The 15,814-nt window shown below is 37.7% G+C and overlaps 2 protein-coding genes across 2 annotated transcripts; one reads left to right on the forward strand and one right to left on the reverse strand.

The window, feature by feature from the left end:
- Window positions 1-39: 39 nt before the first annotated feature.
- N7508_006903 (cyclin-dependent protein kinase regulatory subunit CKS1) lies at window positions 40-575 on the reverse strand (the record flags this gene model as incomplete). The annotated part of the gene is made up of 3 exons (XM_058464969.1): window positions 40-219; window positions 273-417; window positions 472-575. The coding sequence occupies 3 exons, from the start codon at window positions 573-575 to the stop codon at window positions 40-42; spliced, it is 429 nt and encodes a 142-aa protein (XP_058318822.1).
- A 733-nt stretch (window positions 576-1,308) lies between these two features.
- Window positions 1,309-3,216, forward strand: N7508_006904 (bromodomain-containing protein; the record flags this gene model as incomplete). Its single annotated transcript, XM_058464970.1, has 6 exons — window positions 1,309-1,383; window positions 1,577-1,761; window positions 1,816-2,077; window positions 2,126-2,609; window positions 2,699-2,767; window positions 2,816-3,216. The coding sequence occupies 6 exons, from the start codon at window positions 1,309-1,311 to the stop codon at window positions 3,214-3,216; spliced, it is 1,476 nt and encodes a 491-aa protein (XP_058318823.1).
- Window positions 3,217-15,814: the final 12,598 nt, after the last annotated feature.

A 15,814-nucleotide genomic window follows, 5' to 3' on the forward strand; every position in this document is an offset into this window, starting at 1 on the left:
TACCATAATCGACCACAGGTTTATGTCTTCTCAAGTTTTTCAAATGTCTTGGGTAACGCCAGCAACCAGTAATTTATTGTTGAAGAGGAGGTTGATAATTGAGGGGGCGTCTATCAACGGGTCAGCGAGAGGCTCAGAGGCATAACTGGACAGTACCAACTTGAACAATAAGATATGAGGCTCTGGCTCATGCACCTCGTAATGCTCCCATCCCAAGCTCTAGGCGCATCAAGTTAGCCCTCACACACCTCCACTGGCCATATCTAACCTACCTGTGTGATACCCAATGCGCGCCATTCCTCCTCCCAAAGCAATTTCAATGTCCCCTTGGAGCTATCAAAGTAGTCCGTAGGAATTTTCTTAAGCATGTTCTTCGGAAGCTGGACATGGCGGTATTCAAATTTGTCGTCATTGTACCTATATTGCAGGGTTAATGTGGATTACTCCATCTGCAGTTGACAATATGCTTGCCTGGCCGAATAATGAATTGAGTCCACAAACTCATCTAGTTTCTCGCGCTCGGACTCCAAGAGGAGACGCGGCTTCTTGTTGCGTCTAGCTGGGTCGATATCCATTGGGAAAGATGTATGGTGTATCAGATTGAAATTGGGTGACTGGATACGATCAGCTATATGCATCATCGGTATACCGTTAAGCTACCATATGGAGGGCTTGGATCAGTCACTTACAGTTTGGATAATGCTCGCATGTAGCGGCTGGATTTTGGAGAGCTTGAGAGGGTGGGCAAAGCGGCAGTAAGGGGGCCCAGGGGGTAAATGAGAAGGATGCGGAGAGAAGAAGGCGTGTCGAACAAGCACCGGACTGTTTTGCGGGACTTGGGAAAATAGTGGGGGAAAACAATTTGGTGCCTGAGGTGTCATGTCCCGCATGGCACGTGATCATGGTATGTGACCACGTCACGTGATCATATATCGGATCTGTTTATGTTCGGATCAGTTCTAGTCGACGATATTTTCAAGAATTAATTTCTGTAGAGAAATATGTCTGTTCCAATTTCTAATTTTATTTGATATGCTGGTTCAAATATACTTAAATACGCTCAAATACAAATCAACACATATCAATACCAGTAAATACTACTGCGTATTACTGGATACCACCTTACTAAGCCGGGTGATCGCATCAGACGCGTCTGCACACCAGGTCGAGGAATCTATGTCAATAACTCCCCTTGTATCATATCTCTCCTTGTAACTTTCTCATAAGCGTGTCTTTGATTCTCTTCTCCATTTTAATGCTCAGTGTGTGACACATTACCACTCACAACACTATCATAAGTAATCCGAGATGAGCTCCAAACGGCGATCAGCTACCGCAGCTTCACCAGATGTGAGGCGCGTATCAAAGCGTCGAAAGATATCTGTAAGTGCTTGCCTTACCATGCCATCAAGTATTGGTTGGCAAATGTGATACACGCGCAATATAGCAAAATGGATTGGAAGTACCTAAGTACTGTATACGTGGGCTATCATATTGCTATTGACAGCGCGCACTTATTCAACCCCCTTGCCTCGTGTGTTTGGATTGCTAATCAGGGCTATCTGGGATATAACAGGATGATAATTTGACCGGTGCTGAACACACTAACCGTGCGCTGTCGCATTTGGATTCGGATCCAGCATCTGACGAGGATGAAACCCCCGGATCGCAGGCCGAGTCCGAGTTTGGTTTCGAGGGCGATACCCTTCAAACTGCGCAGGACAAGATTATGTCAGAGTTAGCCCGGCTGAAGGACTCTGAGTAAAGCACAATCCGTCATCCGATATGTTTGCCGAGGCTGATATCCTGAACTAGTGGCGAAGATGTATCCTATCCTTTTATTGGAAAGCCAGATCGAAATCTCTATAAGGATTATTATGCGATAATTCAGCATCCCGTCTCTCTCAGGAGCATTCAGAAGAAAGTCCGGGGGACAGACAGCAGAAAGAATTCGACAAGAATAACGGCATATCCTACTTGGAAATCCTTTGAGGAGGAAGTCAGCTGTATATGGCGAAATGCAAGGGAGTACAATGAGGATGATAGCGACATCTCTGTTTTGGCAGGGATTCTAGAGGCAAGTCTACCACGTATTGCTTACTCCTTTTCTCTAACACTTGGGTAGCGTCATTTCAAAGAACGGGTTGCGGAGGCCAAAAGGCTTGTACCGGACCAATCGCAGGTGGATGGAAATTCCGAATTGCCTCGCATCAAATTGAAGATGGGCAAAGTGATGCCAGAACCAACGGCACAGAGGTTATCTTTGAAACTTTCTGCGCAGGGTTCCGATATTGCATCCAAAGACATTCATCAAACATCCAGTGTCGCGGTCAACGATGAATCGCTGAAACGCCAACGAGACCATGTCAGGACTGAATCTACAGGTGAAGAAGTCAACATGTCTCGGACAAGGTCTTTTCGAAGAAATGTTGAGAGCCCAGAATCGAGTGGAGCAAACACTCCAGCTGGCTCGGAACAGCACCAGGGCTTGGCGGGTGGACGAGATATGTTCAATTCGATCAAAAATGAGACTGGCACTTCACAGGTCTTTCCAGGCTCATTTGCCGACGCTTCTGCAACAGAAATTCCTCAGTATTCTTCAGGCTCAGGTAATTCGTTCTTATTGGCTACCTTGGCTATCTTGCAGAACCGCGGGCTTTGCTCTGCTTCTCCTTCTACTATACTAACCTCGTCTTAGGTCGTGTGCCCCTTCAACAACCTCTTGGCACATCCCCTACGGATTCATTCTTGAGACGGCCAGGTCAAGGTTTGGGTCCCGCGGTAAATGGTTTGGTTTTGACTAATAGTGGTCTAGACGCAAGCACTTCTTTGATTCGAAATGTTCAAATCGCCACGCACACCTCCCTCTCATTGCAGCATGATTTCTGTTTAGATGTACCGCCCTCTTCGCAGATTTCGCAGCAGAATATCACTGTCAACCTTCCTGCGTCACACAGTTTACTAACGGTCAGGCCTCGCTTAGCGGCCAGTACTTCCCAGCGGCAGGTGAAGATAGTCGCACTCGTGGGTCTGCAGCGACTTCACTCCTCTGGTGATGTGAACACACTTGCATATGATGTTCAACTCCATCCTGGCATGACTAGGATTGATTTGGAAGCTATTGTTGGACCGGCTACAGGTGTTCCTAAATCCGGGCCACCCGGCTCAGATGTCGACTATGAGCGTGTAACTATGTTCCTCAATCTGCTTGGGTGAAGTTTATTTGGGGCTAAGGGCTACTTGTTGGGCAGAGCACCATGTCTGGTGCGTATGAGTCTTGTTCACTGGGGCTTTTGTGATTATTCGTGGTATCTCTGTCCTTGTATTGTAATTTGACTGTTTCTCTTGGCCTAGGTGTGCCCCGTCGTCGTGTATCTTATATGGCCCGATGAAATGCCATATGCATGACAGACTCTCTGTCCTTAGCTGCTTTTCAATAATGCTTTCTATAACCCGCAGCTGGCTATATTATAACGTAACATCAATACGGTATATCAAACAACTTCTATACTAGTTCCATTGGGTACTGTATATCGCCTTCACATCTGACTCCGCGAATGTAGTCATATTTATAACCCGGATTTGACTGGTAGTTAGTAAAACAGTGTAAGAGCATGATTGCCTGGATTGTCTGACGGCAATCATAAGTGGCCTTTTTGGTCCGCGTTCCGATTGCTGAGCTCTTACAGTGGTTTAAACAATCGGCGAACTCGGCCTCTATAAGATCTTACCTTTAAACAATAACGCACTGAGGTAGTACCTTACCTAATGCGTCTATAGCCTTAATGACCGTTATCTATCACCGATTTCTAGGTTATAAATATAAGAGAGCTCGCCGACCGTAGGAAGTCCATGTCACAATTTTCGCGGTAGTCGTAAGTCCAACGGCAAAGGAAATTCTGTCAAAATTATAGATAACGTTATCAAGAATACCCGGTAGTAGTTTGCTATCATAAATCTTAGAAGTCAAACCACGTAGAGATTAGCTTGACGTCCTTACACTAAGCTCGCCGATAATCGTAATATAAATGAGAACTCTTCTGATCTATACTCTATTTGATAGGTCTAATGCTGATCACTAGATTCATGTCTGATGTGTCAGGTATCTAATCTAGCCTGGATGCGCCATGAATCTTAACACCGTTTGACAAAAAAAAAAAAATTTTGGCCGATCGTAATTATAGGCTTAGTTCCGCGATCCTTAAGTGACGTTTTTCCCGGTCGAGTGGTTAGTAGACCTTGACATTTCCCATGGAAGTGGGTCCACGGGACTAGACATCTATGGGAATTCCTATGGCGGGACCCAGTTTTTTTTACTCCTATAGGAAATGTTGAGGTCTACCCAAAACGCGTTAAGTAATTAGATCTCTCTTCTTTAACTACCTATTATACTACTAGTTTGTACTTGATACTCTCGCATACAACACTTTAAGGTCGACTGCGTAGCTATCAATTTCGCGCGAAAACTTACCTAAAAATAAATCACTCTCCAGACCAGCAGGGACCTTTCAAGTGGATTAACCCCGATAGACCACCCTCTAACTTTCAGAGGGGCCAAGGGTGGAATAGAGGGGGCTTCCGTGGGAGGAGTCACAACCGAAATCCTAATACAATTTCATATTTAAACCGGCGAGAAGCTACCGCGTATCTGCTAAATCGACGGGGAGACGACAGCACAACACTACCCGGAAGGGTCGGCTATTTCCGATATGGATCAATCGACCACTGGAGAAACGAATACCCCCGAAAGTTATCTAAGATTCAATTAGTCTCGATATAGTCGGGAAAAGCCAAAGGGTCGGCGTAACGATTGACACGTCGACCCCTTAGGAACAAGTTCCGAACAACTCAAAACGGCCACTCGCCTCTATATCCTAATCACAATTCCGAATAACGTCGAAACGTATATAGACCTCGATAGCGGAGCCGAAATTAACCTAGTTAGCTATTAGTTCGCTTAGGAATATAGGTTTAAGGGCGTACCACTAATAAGCGTTATCATTTCTGCAATCAACAAGGAACTAACACCTACGTATAGAGTGTGGGAGGTTCCGATCACCGCTACTAATTCCCGAGGGACCACGCGTACCTTCACAAGGCACTGCCTAGCTATCGACCGCGACCCCCGCCTCGAAGGGAGCCCTATCCTCCTATCCATGACAACGGTGCGCGATAAGCACGTCGACCTCCCGCCGTATAAACGCCAGTGGTGGTATGTCGTACCGTCATATTCGGTCGCCACGCCCCATCAATTTGTGAAAGAATCAGAATTGTAAGAGGGAGGTCTAGTGTTTACAGGATAGAGCCTGTCAACTAGGTTAGATCAAAGATGTCTCAGAACAAGTGGTATTGCAAGGTGTACAGAGACTGATTCTTGGGGAACTTCCAGGTTCACCAAGAACGACTTATTTAACATGATTCAAAGAGGCGGTGAGTTGGCGCTGACGACTCTACAGGGATGCACTGGCAAGAAGCGGGACCTGGTAGTTCACAGGAGTCGATACTGGTGTGATACATGTGTCCATGGAGTCCGTAACACAATACCCTGAAATTAAGAGAAATTTAATTGTATCCTAATATAATAGTTTTAGTGGTAATTTAATTACTAGATATAAGAGTAAAACAATCATAGGGTAGCGCTATCACTAGTTATAGGATATTTATAGAAATAAAAATAGTAGTTGCAGAAATATATATTTAACATAGAGTGGTTAAAGTTAGTCTTAAGAAATTTTGTTCACTTTACTTTCCGACGTACGTTTAGAACCGACAGGCTACTAATTTAACATATCTGAATCAAGGCTTCCGTCAAAGAAAATTGAGAGTTACATAAAGGAAATACCTAATAAAGAAAATATCTAAAAATACAGGAAAAAATTGCATATTTTATGTAGTCACGAGTCTCTTCTCTGTTTGCATTGTTTAGAGCCTATAAGCAAAGCACACAGCCTAGTTTGGGTTGGGCTCTGGCGATGTCTACTTAGGATTATTGGAGATTGGTTATCTCTTGTATGAAAGACTATTATTTAATATAGTAACGGCCGTAATGATATCTATAATTTTGATGAGACTAATTTCGTGATAGGCTCGACTATGACCGCAGAGTGATTATAGGAAGTAAATTCTATAGTCGGCGAGTATTTTTTACCTACAAATCGCGAGTAGGCTATAGCAATTAAATATATAAATATTCAGGGTAGACGTTTCCTCTATACGTGATCTGTAAAGGCAAACTCTTTGTCGAATCTTGGTTCGATAACTTTCCGGCCAATTAGAGACCCAATACTAGTCCGAATAGTTAGACTTCCGATTAAATTAGATGTTCGTAGCTCGAAAAACTCTTTATTCTATCTATTCCTTCGCATATAGAAAAGAAGTATAGATCTTTAATATTCGATAGCTATAGAAGTAATTTTCCCTAGAGTTTGATAAAATTTGCGAAAAAAATAATATTATTGCAATTTGTTTACCTCTATACTGATCTTATCTATTACAGCCTCTCGATATTTTGAACTGGATAAGCTAGTAGTAAGGACGTTTTGATACCACAAAATAGATAATATAGATTAACATTTATTATATCAATAGATTAGACTCCCTCTCGATTAAAGATTTAATAAAGTAGCACTCGAGAAGTCCCCTAAGTCTATTCAATTTAGCGATAAACGAATTTGTAAAATCCTACTAAACTACAATATAATTAGTATCTATTCTCGAGGGAAAAATAAGCGACATATACAGCGAAAACGAGAAGAAGGGCAAAAGTAATTAAGCTACTAGGTAGATAGCTCATGAAAGTATTATCTCTATTTAAGAGGTTCGTAAGCTACAACCAGAGCTGATTAAGTCCTAAGTAGCCTACATAGCCTAAGTTCATAGGCAAATTTTACGGCTCTTGTAGCCTCGAATAAGGAAAGGCCTTACCAAAATATCGCTTATCTAGGACGTAAGGGTATATAAAAGCAATATATATATACATATATAGATAGGTTTCATCAGGTTCATGCCTCAAGTTAATAGCGTTTTAATATAATAAAGCATTTAAATCTAATAGACCGTGGGTTAGTGGCCGGCTCGCTTGTATAGCCGGCTCGTATATAAAATACGTTAATCAAAATTACGTAAAAATTAGGTCGAGTTAGATCTAAATTAGGTTTCCTAGGGCTCTAGTACTAGATCTAGGTTAGGTTTTAGGTCGGAACCTTCCACCTTACTTAGGTTATACAAAAGTCTAATTATAACTCGAAAATAGTACCTAGAAATACTTCAAGACCTCTACAATATAATTAAGCCCTTATTTATAATATATTACTATTCCCTGTTAAGAATATCTAGAGGGCCGGATATACCTACCTTCGCCTAGCCCTCCGCCCTTATTTGCGTAAAAAACGTCGACCTTTCCTAATTTAGATATATTGTATTACTGATTTATCCCTTTAAGTGACTATTATTTAATAATGTTTCGGTTTAAAGGTTAGTTTCCCCCCCCATTCTATATAATATGATAAAGTCCCTAGTTATCTACTAAAGGGGCGGTGTAAATTAACCGACCTTTATGGATATTTAGCTAGCATAACTAGACCTTGACATTTCCCATGGGGCTGTAAACAATGCAAACATTAGCTATCTCGTGACTTATATAAATAATGCATTTCTTGGCGGTTCCGAACGGTATTTTATTTATAGTAGCTTTTTCTAAATTAAAGATATACTAAAAAATCACAAAACTATAGTCGAAATATATCAAATGTAATAAATATTTGTTAGTCTTAATACTCGCTAAAACATCTTTAAATTACCGTATTTTATTATGACAACTCAGCAATTTATCCATTATTATTATGAAAATAATGTATAGATAGGAAATTTTTTTAGTCCCATGGGAGTGGGTCCACGAGACTAGACCTCTGTAGGAATTCCCATGGGACTAGATTTTCGCTAGTCCCATGGGGAATGTCAAGGTCTAAGCATAACTTTCCACTAGTTAGAAGGCTAATACAAGAAGGCTATTTAAAGAATACTCTATGTATTAACTATCCTATATTTACACTATTCGCTAATAAATCACCCAAGAAACAGGCGAGAACCCACTTAAAAAGGTAATAGACTTTGTATAGGAAATTTAGGAATAGAAGCTTTTATAATTACTTAACTTATTACGCCTCCCCTAATACCTAGAGTTTCGGGGGCGTATTATATTTACCTGACTTACCCCTATATAACTAGAGATTTCTTCTATAATAGAAATTCGTCTCGGCTCCGGGAAAACATTTAGGAATAGTAGCAATCAATCCCATAAAAAGCTTTCACTTATATTAGATATTCTATTTCGATAGGCTTTTATAGCCGTTACTAGCTATTTTTTTTAACTAGGATTCGGAGTATTGAGAGATCCTTCTAGATTGAAAGCTTTATCTAAGTTCTACTTCAGTGTGAATCTAGGTGATATAGTTTAAAGCGCCTTTAGTAGTATAAGATTACAGATAAAGTGCTCGCCACTATGAATATATCAAATGATAACACTATGATGTCAAGTATCTAAGAATGATTGTAGTCCCTTAAACTTAGTAGTAGTTCTATACTTATTCAGGTTTCTTATATTACCTATATTATTTAGCTTAGTCTAAATAGCCTTCTTAGTAAGACAAAGGTAATTGTAAAAGACGAGAGTACTGAGATAGATTAGTTTAATAATCGTGTCCAATCTTTTTGTGCTAGGCAATAGAAAAGAGAAATTATTAATATACTTAATAAGGTATACCCTTATTTCTATAATTTTCCTAGTATACTTACTCTTCTCATCTAGATCCGAAACCTAGCTATCAATATTAATATAAGCCTATAATAGTAGGAGTTATTCTATACCCTTTGGACTGAGAACTAAGGCGTATTCTAGTCTATAATATCCGAATTCCACTATTTTTAGTACTCCGACGTAATAAACAGTTCCAATTAACCCTTAATAAATTTTATTTCTAGTATAACTAGGATTACTCTATATTAAATTATGAGGAGTGGAGATAAATCGAGTAACTAGCCTTTCTTTAAAGCTATAATTCTTCTTTCAAAAACTAAGGATATTAGTATTTATCTAATCTTTGATATCTGCAGTAAGCTCTTTACCTATCCTAAAAAGCCAAAGAGTATATACTAAAAGAGAAGAAGGCTACTTATGAGTAGCTTAGACTTTTTTATTTAGAGGTAGTAGAGAGGAAGTTCCGATAATATTACGGTATAATAGATATAATTAATAGTAGTCTATATATATTATTTAGTATAATCCTTTCGCCATAACAAAAGCTTTAGTTATTCGAAGGAAAGGACTAGGAGAATCTAGATAATAACTAGTAGGCAATCTGCTAGATAAGATTTAACCCTAAAAGCAACGTTATCTTTATATCTTAACGGCTAATACTAAATTATTAATAGTCGCTATTCGGAACTCAATACAGAATATAAGGGAGGAAGAGTCCTAGCCCTAAGGAGCTAGCGAATTCGATAAACTTGAATAGTAATACCCTAATAGTGGTAGTTTAACAGTATCTCACTAATTGAGTCTTTACTAAGCAATATTCCAATTATTATACGAACTCCTACCTATGTATTATAGAAGGACCACTAATATTAATTCCTAGCTCTTATAGATACTACAAAACCTTAGAAGCGATATATTTTCGAAGCCTACTATAGGTGTAGGTATGAAACGCCTTTTTAACTCTACCTAGAAAAAGATTATCTATCACTACCGAAGACGCTCATTTAAGTTATTAATAATTTAAGATCTTATAATATGCCTATAATATCAAATTTAAATTTGAAAAAGGATAATAAGCTTTAATTAATAAACATTTCCTTATATAGGAGATATAAGCTAATTAGGAGGATAAACACATAAAAATACTATATCTCAAAGCGATCAGTGATAACGAAAGGTGAATAATATGGGATTAGTTAGAATAGCCTAATTATAATAACGATAATACTTAGTAATGGGGCTAGAATATAGAAACTATTAAGAGAAGGCTAAGCTTGATTTATCTAGTATATAAACCTAGTATTTCGGACGGGTTCGAAAGCGCTCACGGCTTTTTGAAGGGTAGAAAAGCCAACCTATATATTAAATATATAACTAGACAAATATTTAGACAAATGTTCAGCTTCGATAACACGCGTTATAAATTAAATAGAATAAGGCTAGCACTAGCGAAGCTATTTATAATTATCTCTAGTTTAAATATCTCGAGTCTTACTATCTAGTATATATCTAGGAATTATTCTTATCGACACTTACAATACTAAGCTTGATCTATATCTTAATAGCCTTATTATAAGTATATTTTAATACCCTAAAATAACCGATACCCCTCTTTCCTCTAGCTATTACTTAATAGAATAAATATCTTTTGAACTTATTTAAGTCTAAGTATATCTATTATCAACCTATTATCACTAGCTAAAATAACTAGTTATCTAGTAAATTATCGGGGCTAGCAAACTAGGACTTTGTAGAGATCTTATTTTCAAAGATTATATTTAGCGGTAATAATATACTTATAGTTTTAATAACTACTACCTATTCTCAATTCCTAGGTTTTAAGAGAGCGTCGACTTTATAAAATTCGAGTCCTAATTTTAGCGGTTGCTATAAGGCCTAGGGCAAAACTAGTCCTATCGAAGTAATAGATATCTTTATTAAGGGTACTCTATTATACGACCGTAGATCTTATAGAAGTAGACTACGTAGAGATTGTTTCTACGTCCTTAAATTGAGCTCACCGGTAATTATAGGACCTCGAAAATCGAGTTAAAAGGTTTAGATACCGTTTCACGAAGTCATCGACCTATTTTTTACTAATGGACTTAGTATAGTCCCGCGATTCTTGAGCAATAAATTAGCTGCTTCTCGTATAATATTTAGCTAGGGGGCTATTCTATCTTATCTAGTAAAAAGACCTATTTTGTAAGGGCTTCATCTTCTAGGATTGTTGATTTATATTTATTAGCGCGGGTTTCTTCGCGATTTTTAATGCCGGAGATACGTTATCCGAGCGTAGTAGCTTATAATTCGAAAGCGCGTGCTAATTAACAAAAAGAGTTTTCCCTTATTTTGAAAAGCCTAATAACTAGTAAGATCCTCATCTGTTCCTCTATACGTTATCAATAGCTTTGAGAGCTAATTGGTGGCGTAATAGGTAGTTAAATAAGAGAGTAACTTATATTGACGCGAGACTAACGCGGGGTGAATTACTCGCTTACCGGTTACGCTATATATCAATATGGCTAACTTTAGCCTTATTATTATTATTGTTATTGTTATTGTTAGTCAAGGAATATAGCTATATTATCGTCAATATATTTACATATCTATAATCCAAAGAACAGATTATTTAGAGAAGCACTATCCCGGCTCAAGAAACGAATCTTATATCAAACTACTTATTTTCTCCTACTATTCCTAATTTACTCATTATCTTTCTACCTAATTAATTAATAAGACGTCTTCCTAACAAATAGGTTGTCTTTTATAACTCTGGATTCCTTTCTACTATTTTAATCATTCAAGAAAAAGATACTCGGCAGCAAAAGAGAGATTATAAAGGATGATTGAAACTAAAACCTAATATTGTTTTTTAAGGGATATCTACCAAAGTATCCGAGAATTATCTTTAGGTCTATTATAAGATAATATAGAAATAGACTATTGTACTATATATTTAGATATAAAAAAGTCTAAGCCCTGAAGAAGTATACAATCTAAAGTGTCGTAAGAAAAAGAATAGCTTGCTTATCTCTTAAATATGGTGGGGTACGTGGTACGGAAAAGAATTAGCACTAAATCTAAGAGTTGGGTTTCTAAGCTAATAAGAATAAGAGCCTTTCCAACCGACTAAGGAGATTGATCATGTATAGATAATTTCTTTCTAATCTAATAAGAAATTTAGCCTAAGGCCCTTTATAGCCACTTTTAAGATAGCCATTAGAAATATATTAATAAAGAGAGATAATTAGTAGCCGCTATATCCTATTCTAAATAACTAAATATTAGGATATAATAGCAAAATAAGGAATAGATCTCTAGGGAAGCTATAGTAATCATACAAATTTATAAGCTTTTTTCCGCTATATACGGAGCTTCGACTTATCTTCTTTATCACGTCTACGCTATACAAACGTATTACCTAAAATTAATGAAAGGGGGACTCTATTTTAGCCCCTTTCACCTATCTTTTACTTATTAGATTTATTTCTAGGGGTTTTATTGCTTAATACGCGCGTAAGGCTTATCTAGTAGGTTCGTTTTTTAAAGTAAAGCCTTTCTAGTTTTAATTGCGCGCCGTGTATATTTCCGAATTATTTGTAAATCAGGATTCCGGTTATAAAGTAGCGGGAAACCCCTATTTTCTAATCTTGCGATACGCAAAAAAGGATTGGGCGGGGAATAGCTTATTATATATACGTAAGGTCTCTTTGTCCGAAAACTAGCCTCAATCATTCAAAACTTATATAGAATTCTATGGCTAAATGCTACTAGATTCGAATGACAATCGAATCGTTTTCGAATCTAGGGCGCGTTGTCGGACGGTATCAAGCGGCTAATATAGATAGTCGTGTGAGGTATATAATACTAGGGAATAATAAACTTTTCTTTACAAAAACCGATGAATTCGGTAGTTTTATACAGACCTTGATATTTCCTATAGGGCTAATTAGGCACGTAATAGTAAGTTTAAGCTATTTTTTTATTATATTCAAGTAGGTAATTTTAGTTAAATATAAATACTATCTATATAGAAGAGCTATTTATATATAGATCTTTTACTAATGAATTTATATAATAAAAAGTACGAAAAATACGCGATTTACATAGAAAATAGTAGTGCTTATATATCTATCTCCCATCTTTTATATAGTTGATATAATATCAAATATAGCCTATTTTTAATCGTCTTATATATCACTTATATCGCTACAAGCTATTTTTAGGCTTTTATAGCTATTCAAAACTGGGCTAAAGATAGCTCAAAGTTATGGGAGTCCCATGGGAAATGTCAAGGTCTAGTTTTATATAACGTATAATTGTCTATTAACAAACGCCTCGGTCGCCCGCGTTGTACACGGGTTTTTGTGGCTTCATAGCAGAGCTAGCGGAAGGCAGTTTCGTATCTATCTCGCTATTAGCTATTAGATGAATAGCCTAAACGTTTAGAAGACGTTGGAGTGGGATTAGACTTAGGGCCTTGATCTTTATCTTTATCTGTACCTAGATACAGTCGTCCAAATTTACGTTTTCCCTTGATTAGATACCATAGAAATATAACCTATCTATTTGGGACAATATATTCCATACTAGTGGTATTCTCATTTGATCTCTGGTAATAATCCTAGCAATTTGAGGTATGCAGACAATATATTAGTCAAGTCCTTGGCTGATTTAGAAGCCGGTTTTTTTTGTCCTGGTTATAGATCTTATGTACCTCAAAATAATGCTCACAAATCGGATAAGCAAGCCTATTGTACTAATAGCTAATAACCCTAGAGTTCTTAGCCTAAATTCGTAGGGATTCCTTGGGTTTTTGAGTGACAAGTTTGATATATAGAGGTAGACGTTATATTAGCCGATAGTTATATTTTGGACCTACTACCTAGCGTGCGCCAAAAACCGCAATTGTGGCAAACTTTGTCCCCAAGAACCATCGATTCAAGACATAAAAAGCATTTTCGCGCATAAATATACATAGATAGTCCTGACTAGGAAGGTCTTGGCATCTTTGTGTATTTTTATGCACGAAAATGCTTTTTATGTCTTGAATCGATGGTTCTTGGGGACAAAGTTTGCCACAATTGCGGTTTTTGGCGCACTCTACTACTACCTTCTCCGAACCCGATATTTTCAATAGGCAATTCACGGCACTTTCGATGTCTTTCGCGGTTAGAGGTGTGGTGTATAGCAAGTATTGAGCAATATGATCTAGCTAATTAATGCATTTCCCTGTTTCGAATTATTAGTGTTAGGGCGACCGGAAAGAGATATCCGTCCGTTTTTGCGAGCGTGGAGCTTCGAAAAAAAGACGCGATAATAGTCCGCAGCCTTACGGAGTGATGAAAATTTTCGCTTATTATAAGCGCCTATTAATTTAGCTAAAACAGCCTCTTTATTAGAAGCCTTTCGGGGTATGATTCGGTAGTGAAAAGTAGGCTAGAAGTTGAAGAAATAGAAAATTTTGCAATATGGCTGAGAATTGCATTTTGGCTGAGGGACCTGACACCCCTACCCGGGAGAGTGGGGGGTGACCCGTAACACGGCTATACATATATTACTTTTGTTATTACCTACTACACCGCTACGTCAATCAATCTGACAACGATAGCTTATTATTTTAGTTTTCTTCCTATACCGCCCTGTCACGGACTCCATGGGCACATGTATCACGCCAGTATCAACTCCTGTGGACTACCCCGCTTCTTGCCAGTGCATCCCTGTAGAGTTGTCAACGCCAACTCACCGTCTCTTTGGATCATGTTAAATAAGTCGTTTTTGGTGAACCTGGAAGTTCCCCAAGAATCAGTCTTTGTACATCTTGCAATACCACTTGTTCTGAGACATCTCTGATCTTACCCAGTGGCAGGCTCTATCCTGTAAACACTAAACCACTTTCTTACACTCCCCTAGTGGTCCAATTGCAATGAGAATTAACGCAAAGATATGTCTAGTGAAGGAGATGGTAGAGTAGTTTAAATCTTATAGAGTATAATATATATCGATGATTTGCCCATATACTTGCCTTATTTGAACCCAATTAAACCGGTATTGTGCTAGTCAAAGCTCAAGCTTTTCGATCTTTTCTATAGCTTATCGATTAGGGAAGAGCGGGGTAGATTAGCTTTAATTTTAAAAGATACTTGATAGAAGCTTAGAACACATTAGATTAGTGATGATGGATACGCTATTTTTGAGCATATGTAGACGTTTAAAAGTAGTGAGAAAGGCTAAGAGATTTGATACAAAATACTAACCAGATTTTAAAAAATGCTCCCATTAAGCTTGATAGTATAAAAGCTCTATTATTTATAGACTATAAATAGTATATCATGGAAGCAGACCGGAAAAATATGGAGTATGTAACAATATTCAAGACTAGATATATAGTTAGTTTGTCTATCTTACGACTTAATAAAATATCGAAGATTGGAGAATAAAAATATCAAATTTCATTAGACCCCTTAACAGCTATTTCTTATGAACGAGTAATGAAAAAGAAGAGGTTGTGTATTTTAGTCGAAGCTCGATTTAAGGTAATGAAATAGAGTTAGCAATAATAGTACTTCTAGGATTCCAAGAAACACCCTGAGAAGTCATACTCTTGCCTATAACTTATTATTAGACTTTAATATAGATAGGGGAGAAACGTCTCCTAACTTATCAAAGGAAAGAGAATTCAATATTCATGAGACAAAACTAACAATATTATTCTAATCGATGAGATTGTTTCAGAAAGTCTACTATGAATGATTCAAAATTACCTTTCTTTTGGCAAAAAAAAGGAGAGCGAAACCTTACCTAAAAATAGTTCTTCAAAGGTCATATAGATCATATTAGATATATAGAAAAGTATTGATTATTATTCTACCAAATATTGAAATGGGGATAGCACGATGGCAGTCTTGGCATAGCAGACGGGTCGATGCTAACGAAAAAATCGCACAATCACTCCCATGGCCTGATGTAGACGTAGAGAGCAGTCTCTAAAGGTGTAAATTGTACTGAGCCTGATGCTATATCATGAATCAATAAGTCTGGTGAATAACTGTAGTC

The sequence above is a fragment of the Penicillium antarcticum genome (assembly GCF_028974205.1).
Source record: "Penicillium antarcticum strain IBT 31339 chromosome Unknown utg000006l_segment0_segment0, whole genome shotgun sequence".
Classification (NCBI taxonomy): domain Eukaryota; kingdom Fungi; phylum Ascomycota; class Eurotiomycetes; order Eurotiales; family Aspergillaceae; genus Penicillium; species Penicillium antarcticum.